Consider the following 12521-nt stretch of genomic DNA (forward strand, 5'->3'; position numbering starts at 1 on the left):
ACAAGAACTATTATTATTAGAAGGACTATCTTGAAAAAAATGCATAAATATAAGAGACAAAATGGATTGGGATTTTATAATTAAGACCAAATAAAAAGTTAAACGGGATCTTATATTAAGGATCAGAGGTATTAGATTCGTTAAATCTTGAGTGTTTTAATTTTAATTCGAATGAGAATTTTTAAAAAAAGGATGGGGAAATATGACGTCATTGAATGATGTGAGCATGACGGAAAAGGAGGCAGAAACCCGGGGGTGGAGTTGGCGTTTTCCACTTTGGGGAGAGACACACGTGTAAATGCCGCCCGCCCGCCCTCACTTTCCTGCCCTGTTCCTCCAGTCCGTAGCTACTTATTATTCCAAGCACAATTAAAACCATCATCAGTTCGTAAGAAAGATACTACCTCTTATCTTAAATATAAAAATTAGTTAATTAATTTAAATAAATAAATTAAATTAGTTATTTATAATAAATATAAGTTATCTTTTTAAAATATTTTTACTAATTAAATCTATTGATAAAGATTATCATTATTAGAAAGATTATCATGAAATAAATAAATAAATATGAAATACAAAATAAATTAAGATCTTATATTTAGAATTAAAATAAAAATCAAACAAAATATTATATTGAGAACTGAAACTAGTATTAGAAGTTCAAATTTGGGAAATATATTTATTGATAACACTTTAATCTGACAAAAATTAGTCTTAAATCTAAATTGATTTATAAAAGACTTTTAATTTACACAAAAAAAACCATTATTAAAAATAAAGTTGTCAAACTGACGAGTTTAAATAAACTCGTGATAATAATATAAACTCGAATCACAAACTCGTAAGAGTTTACTTTTATTAATAGAATGGTATTAAAAGTATATAATCAAATAATTAATATAAAAAAATGAGAACAATTTTATTTAAATATATTTTAAATTTAAATAATTAAAATTATATTAATCAATGTTCATAATTTATCATATTCAATAAAGGAATTTTTATATAACTCATATGTAAAGTCACTAAATATAATCAAATCAAAAAATTTAGCACGAGTTTAAGAATGAGTTAACACAATTTTATAAGTTAAAAAGATAAAATGATAAACTTGGTAAATACATTCGTAAGTTTAACCGAGTTTACAATTATCACGAGGTTACGAGTGAATCAACACGATTTTGTCAGCTGAAAACGTAAAAACATTAAACTTGAAGAGTCAACTCGTAAGTTTAAGAACTGTGATTAAAAACACCTGATCATTTTTTTAATTTTAAAAAAAAAACGTCATGGAAGCCCTCGGCGGTGCATCTGGCCTAACATTTGTGAATTGGTATATACCATCATCGGATTCTTTTACTATCCAAAGAATCTAACTCTTGGTAAGGACGCCATCCTGATACTGTTCCCGCACTTAATTTCTAAAATCTCATATTCTACCTCTACGGATAATTATTGGATCCATTTTTTCCGGGGAATAAAATTGCGAGTAGTAGTATTTCTACAACTAAATTAATTCTGCTATTAAAATACAACGAATCTACATATGATTTGTCCCACAGCAGGAAACTCCCATAATTCTTCAATTACAATAATTGAAATAACGCATTTAGCAATTGACTTCCACGAAAGAAAATGTTTATTTGCTCTGCATATATGGAAGAACCATTATAAGTTGATGCGGAGAGGAATGCCGTGGACGACAGCGCGAAAGATGGGGATGTTTTTGGGATATATCGCCACGAGTTGAATGAAGCGGGCGGGTTATCAGGAGACGTGAGATGCGAGACACTGGTTGGGTTGTTCCTAGGTATCCGTACACGAGTTAATGAAACTTCCAGGCAGCACCACCGACATAATATAACAACATTATTGATATTGATTATCGTTAATAGTAGTAGTTTTTTGTATTGAGAAAATTAGGGATAAATCCCTTATTAAAAATTTAATTGGTAAATGAAATCAATAATGATTGATTGTATAAGAAAAGATTAGTTACGCACAAAAGATGATAAGTTACACAAAGGGAAGATAGTTTACACAAAATATCATTTGAATATAAGAAATTAATTTGCATATACGAAAGATGACTTGTACATAAGAGAATTTTATTTGCACAAAGAAAAATTAAATTGCACATCACATAAAGAAAGATCATTGCATATAAGTGAAGATACATTATACACAAGGAAAGATAAGTTGCTCACAAAAGAAGTGAAGTTGCATAAAATTTTTAGGTCTTATTTGTCAGTTAAATTTTTAACGAAGAATTTATCCATAATTTTCTCTTTTTTTTCTCGGAAAAAAGGAAAATAATTCACATTGGAAAAAACAGAGATGGGATGTCAATGTCATCGCACTAGCAGGAAGCAAGGCACGCGATGCACAACGACGGGACATCCACTCATGCCCCGCCCAGACCCTACTCGTCCCCATCATTATTTCTGCTGATTCTCCATTTTCTTCATAATCAACATCAACACTCTAATCTATGTTTTGTTGGTTTATTAAAGGGAGAATTATTATAAGGTCTTACAAGAAGGATTTAATTATTAAAAAAATTTAATAATAAATAAGCATTTTAAATATGTTGTCATCACAAAATTTTCAGTTTCTTAACGAATTTTGGGTTATTAAATCTCTTCCTTAAAATCTAATAATTTCCCCGTTATTTAATCACCAATCTGATGTGGCAATCCATCAGATTAACAAGCTTTTATGTGAAACCTGTGATCGCCTGATAAGGAAAAAAAACTCTTGAATAATCGGGGTCGCAAATTCTCTTTTTCTCGCCCTTTCAACCAACGGTCGTACATACATTCCTTACATGTGAACGACTGTTGTGAGTTTTAATGATTTCTTTCTCAAAACAAAGGAGTATAAAAGTAATTATCATGGTCATTATAATAATTTGTGAACAATAAAAACTGTCATCATCAATAAAATAATGATATAAACGCACCGGCTCGGAAGGGCGGAAATCATATTATATTGTACAGAATTAGGCGGTCGCGTCTGGGCAGCTATCAAGTGCCGAAACAGTCAAAAGCACACGAGATTGATAAAATGGGAAATCCAAGTGGGCGAAGGACGAAAGTATCGACAGGGGATTCAAAGGCGCCGTCACCAACCACTCAAACTTAAGCGACCGAGACATAAACTTCTGCCTCTCCCCTGTCTCTACCCTCATCCTCTATCTGTGGTCACACAGTGAAGGAAAAAAAAAAACACGCGTTTGCCCAATACCTGATATTCCTCCCAGATTTTATACGCCTCCCATATCATTACAACCCTACCCAGAAGAAGAAGAAGAAGAAGTGGCTGCAGGCCAACAATACCATGGGCATATTGCATGACGACGTAGTGATTATCACGGAACCTGAGAAAGAAGGTGACCCGACCGTTATCACTGTGAATTGTCCTGACAAGACTGGCTTGGGCTGTGATTTGTGTCGCATCATACTCTTCTTCGGACTAAACATTGTCAGGGGAGGTAACCCAATTTTCATATTCTCATCGATCCTTACACTTTGTTTTCCTCGACCAAGTTACTGCAAATAATGGATTTCGCTTCCATTCAAAATACAATTGAAAAGTACCCTAGTTTTTCTTCTTTGTTTGGTTGTTGCTCTGGATCTGAGACTTGAGACATACGGTTATGGCCTGCTTGATGAAACTGACGTATATTAGAGAATCAGTTTCTTTTGAGCTTTGACTCTGTGAAGCTTCACTAATTCTCTTTTGTTTATTTTGATGCAATGAAGACGTATCAACCGATGGGAGATGGTGCTACATAGTATTCTGGGTGGCTGGTAAGCCGGAAACGAGGTGGAATTTGTTATTAAACAGGTTAATTGCTGCGTGCCCATCCTGTTCTTCTGCTTCTGGAATTTCTTACTACCGCTCTGAATTGCAACCTCCCAAGCCTCCAGACGTCTTCCTATTAAAGTTCTGCTGCTTTGATCGTAAAGGGCTTTTACATGGTAAATTTAGAAACTTTCTCTGTGAATCCGAGTCTTAACTATCAATACTGCTGATTGTGACTATTATTGACCTGTCCAAGACGACTTACTTCTTAGCAGTCTTGATATTACAACATTCCTTTTCTTCCTACTTCTTGACAAATCTGAACGTTTTCCTATCTCCTCACTGTGTATTGTTCAGGGGATAGGGATGTGTGTGTGTGTGTGTGTAGCCTAAATCTGCAGAACTGTCCAAGATATGTTGATGATGAATTATTCGATTTCCATCATATCATTATTGTCTGGTCACACGGTTGTTACACTCAAATGATTGAATTTCCTTATTACTGTGACAGATGTGACAGAAGTTCTATGCGAGCTAGAGCTTACCATAAAGAAAGTGAAGGTATCTACTACACCCGATGGAAAAGTGATGGATCTGTTTTACATCACTGACACCAGGTTGGAAGCTCCTTATGTTGTCATTTGCTATCCTTCAGTTGCTTCTTCATTATAATTAAAGTGTCGTTTAGATTCGGCGGCCTGATTCTGTATTGTGGATTTACTGATACTGGATTGAAGTGTTTTGAAAATAGCATTAAAAAGTGAAGCTTGAGTACGACCGATGTGTTAGCTGAGTTTAGACACTCAAATGGAAACAATCTTGTGCAGATTTTTTTCAGACTTGTGTCGTCCTCATAGTGATCCCATTCTAACGCCTGTAGAAAAATTGTGTGTCAGTTCAAGGAAATGCACTAAGACTTTTCTGGCATCTTTTAAATATTTGATGGTTTTCCTCGAAAGATATAGAATACGATTTAGGAGAATTTGAAGCTAGTTAGCTGCTGTACAAAATGTTTATTGGTTGAAAACTCCATCTCCTATAGCTTTTTAACGTTGTATACGTGGCCTTATTACTATATCAGAGAGCTCTTGCATACAAAAACGAGGAGGGAAGACACAATTCAACAGTTGAAAGCTATTATGGAGGATGTTGTAGTGAGTATTGACATTGAATTGGTCGGCCCAGAAGTCACTACTTGCTCTCAAACATCTTCATTCCTTCCAACTGAAATCACAGAATATGATTTTGACAAGGAATTGTCTGATTCAGTTCGAAGTGCAACTCTCACATCCGAGAGTGTTTCTATCACGATGGACAACCTGCTGAGCCCTTCTCACACGCTTGTTCAAATCATTTGCCAAGATCACAAAGGCCTTCTTTATGATATCATGAGAACTCTCAAGGACTACAACATTCAGGTAAACATACTAAACTCAAGTCTGAAGACATGATGTTAGCCTTCTCTGCATTTGCATGTATTAATAAACCTAATGGTGTGATTGCGGGGCAGATTTCTTATGGGAGGTTCTCAATAAAATCAAGAGGGAAATGTGACATAGACTTGTTCATAATGCAAGCAGATGGCAAAAAGATAGTGGATCCTAACAAGCAGAGGTGGTTATCCTCTCGCCTGAGGATGGAACTGATTCGTCCACTCAGAGTAGCAGTAATAAGTAGGGGTCCTGATGTGGAGCTGATGGTGGCAAACCCTGTGGAGTTGTCCGGCAAAGGAAGACCTCTTGTTTTTTATGACATTACTCATGCTCTCAAGAAGCTGGGCATCTGCATCTTTTCGGTACTTACTCAAAAATTGCGCCTCCTTTTTGTATTGTTCATATTGGTTCCATAGAATGAATGACATTGATTAATGTTGAACAGGCTGAAATTGGAAGACACGAGATTAGGGACCGCGAGTGGGAAGTGTATAAGGTTTTGCTTGATGAAGGTGAAGGATTGAGTGTTGCAAGGAACAAGATTGAAGAAGGAGTCTGGAAAATGTTGATGGGTTGGGAATGAACCCATGGTTGCCGACACTGTCCCTTTCGGAGGGACCTCTATATGTACAGTGCAATTTGGTCTGTTACTGTTATCATAGCTATTGTTAGATGTAATTGGGCATGTATATGTGGTGAAAATGATTTTTAGTATTCGATAGTTTTTTCAGAGCTGCTGTAGTTCTAACCTAATGTACAGAGATGAGTAGGCAGAAGCAGTTAAAAAGGGCAGAGTACGAGAAGCTTATTATGAATGAGAAGTGAAATATTGTAATGTGGTATAACATGTGTATTCATCTCTTTCTCCCTCTAGTCTATAATATGATTTACTTACATATTGACACGTTCGTTGAATGGGAATTGCTAAGCACTAGGTAGCTGGGCCTTAATTTGTGAGCAACCAGTGGCACTTATTACAGCATCTTCATTAATGGCATTTACATTGCGTGGACTGGGTCTTTATTTGCGGCTGTTCCTGACGTCCCCTGCATGTGATTGAGAAGAGAGATCCATTGTCCACTGACTCAGAGATTTGTCCACGATTCGGTAGCTCCGCTGTCGTGTGGTCCTTGGTTTCATTGAAACAGTGTCATAAACTAGGGTTGAGGATATAAAATCAAGAAGATTCCAAAGCTTTCATTATCAGATTTTAATAGGAGATTGGGCTTATAATTAAATTCTGTGAATAGTTGTGACATGTCCTGCTTGCGATAATCCTCCCCAGGTGTTTGCCTTTAGATATTTTTTTGAGACGCGCTTCACTGGTCATGGATTGTGATTGCAGATATTGTGAGTTTCTAGTCGTCCCGTGTTGAGTTATCAACTGCTCGGAAAACGCCAAACATAGATGTCTTACTCGCTGTCTGATCTTTTCCCGGGCGCAATTCCTATTTACACGTTGTAGGTTTCTTTTGTTTTGGGTTGAATTTGTTGAGAATAAGGAAAAGCCTCTCATTAGGTGGTGTGACCTCAAAAATTCCTGCCGTTGCCGTCAGGATCTCGTTTTTAAAGATTTTGCCTGTCTTTCCTGGCCGTTTGTCAGCATCAACAATGAAGCTTGACATGGACAAGATTCCTGGGTGTTTTTGACGAAAAACAGTGTTGTTTTATTTTACATAGTGCCGTTGATACAACGTTTTTGCTCTTTCTCTCTCTCCCTCCCTCGTCTTTTTATACCCGGAATCAATTTTATTTTAAACATTGTCGAGTAATTTTTTACGTCTGGATTTAAGCGGACCCTGCCACCTGTCACTAGAAAACTACAAGTGAATAAATAATCATTTTCCTGTTAGCCATCTACAGTTAGCAAATTGGGATTTTTCTGCCGCGCTGTTTCCTTTTGTGACAAATGTAAACTTAAAAATGAGCTTCGCTTTGAATCCTCGTAGGTTCGGTTCACACTTAACCAAACGGGAAATATCTGTCATTTTTAATCTTGCCTTATTTATTTTAGATTTTTAATTCAACTTGGTGATCCCATAAGCAAGACACGAAATCTAAAAGAAGCGTTATATATGACTTGTGAATTATATATTTTATGAGAAAACTTATATTTTATCTTTTTTTTTTCTAATTAGGTTCTTCGTTTTTAATTTGTTTCGTCTTTGTTATTCTCATCATATTCGTCCAATATATTTTTTGAATATGAAAAAAAAAGTTAAAGAATAGCTTTGAAATGTTGAAAAGGGTTTAAGAAACTATTTTAGAATGTTAAATAAAACTAAAGAGTAATATAACAAAAATAAAAAAATTCATCGACCTTAATTAAAATACAATGGATAAATTAAAAGGTCGAAATAATAGTCAACTCTTTGATTATTTTTATACCAATTTGACACAGATATTATTGATGCATTGAGAAAGCAAACGTGTTTGTTATCAAAAAAAAAGAAAGCAAACGTGTTGAGGAATTGGGTGATTCTTTTGAATGAGGATCCCTAAAGCTCATACCTGGAGGAGTTTTCTTAAGCGTATCAAATGAACATTTCTTTTATTTATTTTTCTTGATTTGTAAAAATAATGCCAACACCTCACATGTTTCACAAAAACACACCGCGTATGGAGCTTCTTCACCGAAAGACTACTTCAGGGATCCATCTAGATTCGCTTTCTTTCATATTATAACATAAGGAAACATTTACATGATATGGAGACAGAAACTCCAAGCTAGAATAACATGGAAATATGGTACAATAACAAGCAAGGACAAATTTCCCTGGGACAAATCGAAGACGTTCTAGGCATTCTATCCTGTGTTAGACTTACAGCTTCCAATAGATTCCTAATCTGTGGCAGATTCCAGCGACCACAGCCCAGAAAGTGATCTCTGCAAATATGACATACAAGAGGGTTCCCACCCTCTCTGAGCGCCACACATCCACGAATACGTGCTTTTGAATCCAGTGTACCTATTTCATCACGTCAAATCTGGTTAATTAGCTTCCATTCCAACTAGGAAGTTATTGAAACTTTTACGATGAATCAAGGGATACTGATTGTGCCTCTTACCAGCGAGTGTTTTGGATCTGTATAATACCACCCATTCACAAATGCGGCGAAGATTCCCTGAGCTGCCATCACATATACTAGCATTGCGTTCATTCCTATCCATTCCAAGAACAAGAATGGTGTCCGAAATCCCCACACATCGATCTGTATATCAGGGAAAGTGAAGCAGAGTGATAATAAGGTCCAAAGTTTTGTTAATTTTTGAAGAAAGAAATTAAAACTGATGCTTTTGGTAGTTACCAGCAGGTAAAAGCCAGAGAAGACAATTCCAGCTGCCCCAGCTGTGAAGCAAACGTAGCTGAAGCTGTAGAGTTGCTTGTTCAGTGGGATAGCTGCATTCAATGCATGGCAAAGTTTGTAAGGTTCATCTTGAGGGAAATGGCATATACAGTAGTTTATTTTAAGACGTCATTGTCTCAGAAACTCACCATCTGTGAAATGAAGTATTATGGCAACCACCAGTAACACGATTGCCAAGGAGACCCATTGCTTGAGCCTCTCCGAATGACGCTGCCCAAATAAATGTTCACGTTTGTATCTTCAATAACTTGCATGTAAATAAAAGATATAATTTATCTGTGAGTGGGGAGAAGTCTGTAACCTTAAAGTGGATCAAGACGTGCCCATAATGGATCCCGATGGCACCAGAGAGGATAGCTGATATAGAACTAGATAACAAGGAAAACAATTATTCAATCCATGTTTAATTGGTTAACAACATCTAACGTGACTAATTTCGTATAAGAGCTCATTCTGGATTGTGGAATGAAAGGCAAAAGAAATAAAAGAACCTCAACAATCCTTCGGGTTCAAAGGGAGCATGACACCAAGCCGGAGCATCTTTACGAAGAGGACCTTGAGCAGGAGAGCTCAATGTGCACGCCTAGATACATAAAAATAGAGAATTAGGAGAGGACTTGAAAGAGCACTAGTCTGAGCTTATTAAACAAAGGTGTGTTTAGGTATGCAAGTGTCGATGAATAGGAAAAGGCAGGGTTGGTTCTGGGCATATCTAACCTTCAACCGAGTCCAAACAGGCTGAGAATAGAGATGGTTAACCCCCCAAACTTGTCGATCCACGTATCCCACGGCGTTGCATGCAGGCCCCAAGTGTCCTCTCATCCCGCAAATCACCTAATAAATTGTGAAAATAATCACAGAATAAAACAATAGCCAAAACAAAACAAAGCAAATACATGCATTGAGTGTTGCTGAGAGAGGAAGTGTACCGTATATTTCTTGGGTTCGTCTTGACTATGATCGACGAAACTCCAATCTGGAACATAGAGAGCGAAGGTTGTAACCATGTAAATGGTGAATGCCACAAAGCCCCCAATCCTATGCCATGCATTTCCGTCAAATTCGGGGTATATTTCAGAGCTACAAGGTGTGAATATGGAATCGTGATGTTGCTATCTTAATTCTTACCATTGCCATCGATAGGCGGTAAAAATGGAGAGGTGTCCCGGGCTCAAGGTGGTTGGCCTAAGCTTGGTGGTGAATGTCTCTATCAGGGCCACGACACAGTATACGAGAGCTATTCTCTGCACTCATATTAAAGTGGCCATACAACAAACTATAAACTAGAACGGCTCTGAATTATATTGTTCTTTTTTAATTTATAATCTCCAAACCTGGAGAATGCCGCACCACCGGATGAATTTCATGTCGACTCCGTAGGAGAGATCATCGGGAGCATGAGAGTATCCACCTGTAGTATTTTAGACACACACATCAGTGTAGTATTTAATATATATGGAGCATATTCTTTTATCATAGCTAGCGCTTATCACATTTGAGGACTTTTGACTACCTTGCAGAAGAATACCCCAAAATAGAAGCTTCAAGGTCCTAAGTATTATCTTCTTTACGGCATCCCTCATCTTGGGAACTCTCTGCAATCATTGTGAGAGCACAGTGTTTATCACTGATATATGTCTGGACGAATTTATTCGTTCTCAGTATATGTATGATCGAGCAGTGGCAACTAGCCTTGCTTATATTGCCAAGTTATGATTCAAGCAAATAATTTTAGGCTGACACGGTTTAAAGAAGAAAGAGCACAGTTGTGAAAGTTGGAATGAAAACGAGAGCGTACCTTGAGAGCAAGGGCTATGGCAACCCCAACAATGAAAAGAAAGAAAGGCATGACAAAATCAGCCAATGTACACCCATTCCATGGGGAGTGATCGATTCGAGGATAAGCTCCACCAGCATCGTCCACCAGTATCATCAACTGCACCGAAACATTCACACACACTCAAACAGGATTATCAAAACCCACATGTTTTACTTTAAAGCCAGCAGTGGAGTAATATACACCATGAAGTTTTCTCTGTGCGTGACTGCGTGTATGTATTTAGACAGGATGTAGACTAACCACTACGGTGAGGCCTCTAAATGCGTCCAAGGTTGCAATCCTCTTGGGTTTCTGCTTCGCAAGCGGCTGCTCCTGCTCTATTTGCTGAACGGTGTCACTCTCCACCAGTGGTGCTCTTGTTTCTTTCTGATGCTCAAGCTCATCTTCAATGGAGTCCTTCAAATCATGGTTCCGATCTGAATTCCGGCGCCCTTCCTCCATTCTCCTAGCTTCAACATCCATGGCTTCTTCAATATCAGCGTCGAAGCCCTTCTCTCGGTAGAACGAAAAGGTGTCGAGAGTGCAGGGGCAATAAATAATTGCGGAGAATTACAGAGAGAGACAGAGGACAACGCCGGCCGAGTTAGCTTGCGCTCGCAAAGATGAGGTGGGCCATATATATATGTGTGTGTATAAAATTATAAAGAAACTTCGGTGCTCACGTATTGAAAAGAGGCAGATTAAAGGCTTCTCTCGTGAACACTAAAAGCCGGAACATGGTCTCCATGATCGAATTGAATAAAGTGAAACCGTGAGATCAGCAGTAGCATGGTTCAGGCTCTGAAGTTAAAGAAGCAAAGAAACAAACAGATAAGAGGCTGGTGGGGTTTTACTTTTCGTACAAGGGTGTGTTTGGATGAAACCAAAACGTGATTTGGAAAAGTGATTCTGGAGAATAGATTCCGCGGAAAATAGATTCTGTGAAGAATAGATTTTGTAAAAAGTGATTTTGAGAAGTGAGAGTGTTTGGATAGTTGTTATCAGAAGCATTTTTATATATACAAATTACTAAAAAAAAGACACAGTTAATATGATAATTACAGAAAAAATAGATTTTATGATATATTTTAATTTGAAGGAATAAAATTGTTAATAATATGTTTTTTACCAACATAATTAATAATACATAAAATAATATAATTAATAAATAATTAATGTGTATATATATTTATAAAATATAAGATTAAATATATTTATAAAAAATATGTTTATAAAAAAAATAACAAGATACATATCATATAGGCCCTCATACTCGCTTTTTTCTCCAAAAGCAAAAAAATTTTGCTTTTTCCAAAACCATAGTTTTGGTTTTTGAAGAGGGTGTTTGGGTAGATTATTCCCCAAACCATGGTTTGGGACGTCACCCAAACACACCCTAGGCCTAATCCAGCCCGTGGGTTGTTTCTTCTTGTCGCTGGCTAGTTTCGCAGACTCTGTTTTCTAATAATTAATAGTCCAAGTGTGGGTCTCATTTCGTAACCTATAATTTATTTTAATTTTGGGTTGGAAAATAAATTATATAGTTAGATCGCACAGCAAAGAGGTGCTCACATTTAAAGGATTGCCTATGTATAGGGGGAAAAAAAGAATAATGCTTGAAAGTACATATCAATCATCAGTATATAACATATACATTAATTGATGCCTTTTTATTTACCCAGACGGGAACAGAACGGAATCCGTCGATTCCTGCATTCTTCCTTGTTCATGCTGTGGCCGGCGATTCCACCACATATCTTAATCTTAATTATGTCAATTTACATTATATGATATTACTAATATCAGAGCAGGGTCTAAACTTTGACGTGTTGTCAAGGTCACGTGAGTGCTAACATTTAATTCATGTTCCTACCGTGATTTAACAGGAATTAATATTTTAGTCCTCAATTTTATCTTAGTTCGCATGATAGGCAGTGAATTTAAGTTTTTCTTAAAAGCGCCACTTGATCCAGTATGTCTCTGTTTTTCGTGTTAATTCCTCAAGTAGCAGGATGCTTGAGATCTCCTCATCGTTGGCGTGGCTGGTGAAAGAAACTGGGGGGAACATAACTAATGGAGATGGGAAGGTGGCA

General features: G+C 36.9%; 2 protein-coding genes across 2 annotated transcripts; one reads left to right on the top strand and one right to left on the bottom strand.

The window, feature by feature from the left end:
• The first annotated feature begins 3027 nt into the window (after positions 1 to 3027).
• Positions 3028 to 6155, top strand: LOC114753392 (ACT domain-containing protein ACR10-like). The gene is made up of 6 exons (XM_028942080.1): positions 3028 to 3493; positions 3765 to 3983; positions 4319 to 4424; positions 4889 to 5225; positions 5318 to 5602; positions 5686 to 6155. The coding sequence occupies exons 1-6, from the start codon at positions 3340 to 3342 to the stop codon at positions 5821 to 5823; spliced, it is 1239 nt and encodes a 412-aa protein (XP_028797913.1). The 5' UTR covers positions 3028 to 3339; the 3' UTR covers positions 5824 to 6155.
• Positions 6156 to 7882: 1727 nt separating this feature from the next.
• LOC114753393 (heparan-alpha-glucosaminide N-acetyltransferase-like) lies at positions 7883 to 11023 on the bottom strand. The gene is made up of 13 exons (XM_028942081.1): positions 10690 to 11023; positions 10408 to 10545; positions 10123 to 10204; positions 9944 to 10020; positions 9738 to 9853; positions 9539 to 9647; positions 9327 to 9443; positions 9101 to 9192; positions 8911 to 8977; positions 8738 to 8819; positions 8550 to 8641; positions 8310 to 8453; positions 7883 to 8209 (listed from the first exon to the last, which is right to left on the bottom strand). Exons 1-13 carry the CDS (start codon positions 10909 to 10911, stop codon positions 8063 to 8065), a joined length of 1485 nt encoding a protein of 494 aa, XP_028797914.1. The 5' UTR covers positions 10912 to 11023; the 3' UTR covers positions 7883 to 8062.
• Between the last annotated feature and the right edge of the window lie 1498 nt (positions 11024 to 12521).

This window comes from Neltuma alba, unplaced genomic scaffold (genome assembly GCF_004799145.2).
Source record: "Neltuma alba isolate B1F8T4 unplaced genomic scaffold, ASM479914v2 tig00007904_pilon, whole genome shotgun sequence".
Classification (NCBI taxonomy): Eukaryota; Viridiplantae; Streptophyta; class Magnoliopsida; order Fabales; family Fabaceae; genus Neltuma; species Neltuma alba.

What these genes read in the sequence shown, in the direction of transcription:
- LOC114753392 (XM_028942080.1), top strand. Translation starts at nt 3,340, where the DNA reads ATGGGCATATTGCATGACGACGTAGTGATTATCACGGAACCTGAGAAA. An exon ending in TTTTACATCACTGACACCAG is followed by an intron (nt 4,425 to 4,888) that starts GTTGGAAGCTCC and finishes TTACTATATCAG; the next exon opens with AGAGCTCTTGCATACAAAAA. An exon ending in TCAAGGACTACAACATTCAG is followed by an intron (nt 5,226 to 5,317) that starts GTAAACATACTA and finishes ATTGCGGGGCAG; the next exon opens with ATTTCTTATGGGAGGTTCTC.
- LOC114753393 (XM_028942081.1), bottom strand. Translation starts at nt 10,911, where the DNA reads ATGGATGTTGAAGCTAGGAGAATGGAGGAAGGGCGCCGGAATTCAGAT. An exon ending in ACGTCTTGATCCACTTTAAG is followed by an intron (nt 8,820 to 8,910) that starts GTTACAGACTTC and finishes TTATTTGGGCAG; the next exon opens with CGTCATTCGGAGAGGCTCAA. An exon ending in TCTCTGGCTTTTACCTGCTG is followed by an intron (nt 8,454 to 8,549) that starts GTAACTACCAAA and finishes CCTGATATACAG; the next exon opens with ATCGATGTGTGGGGATTTCG.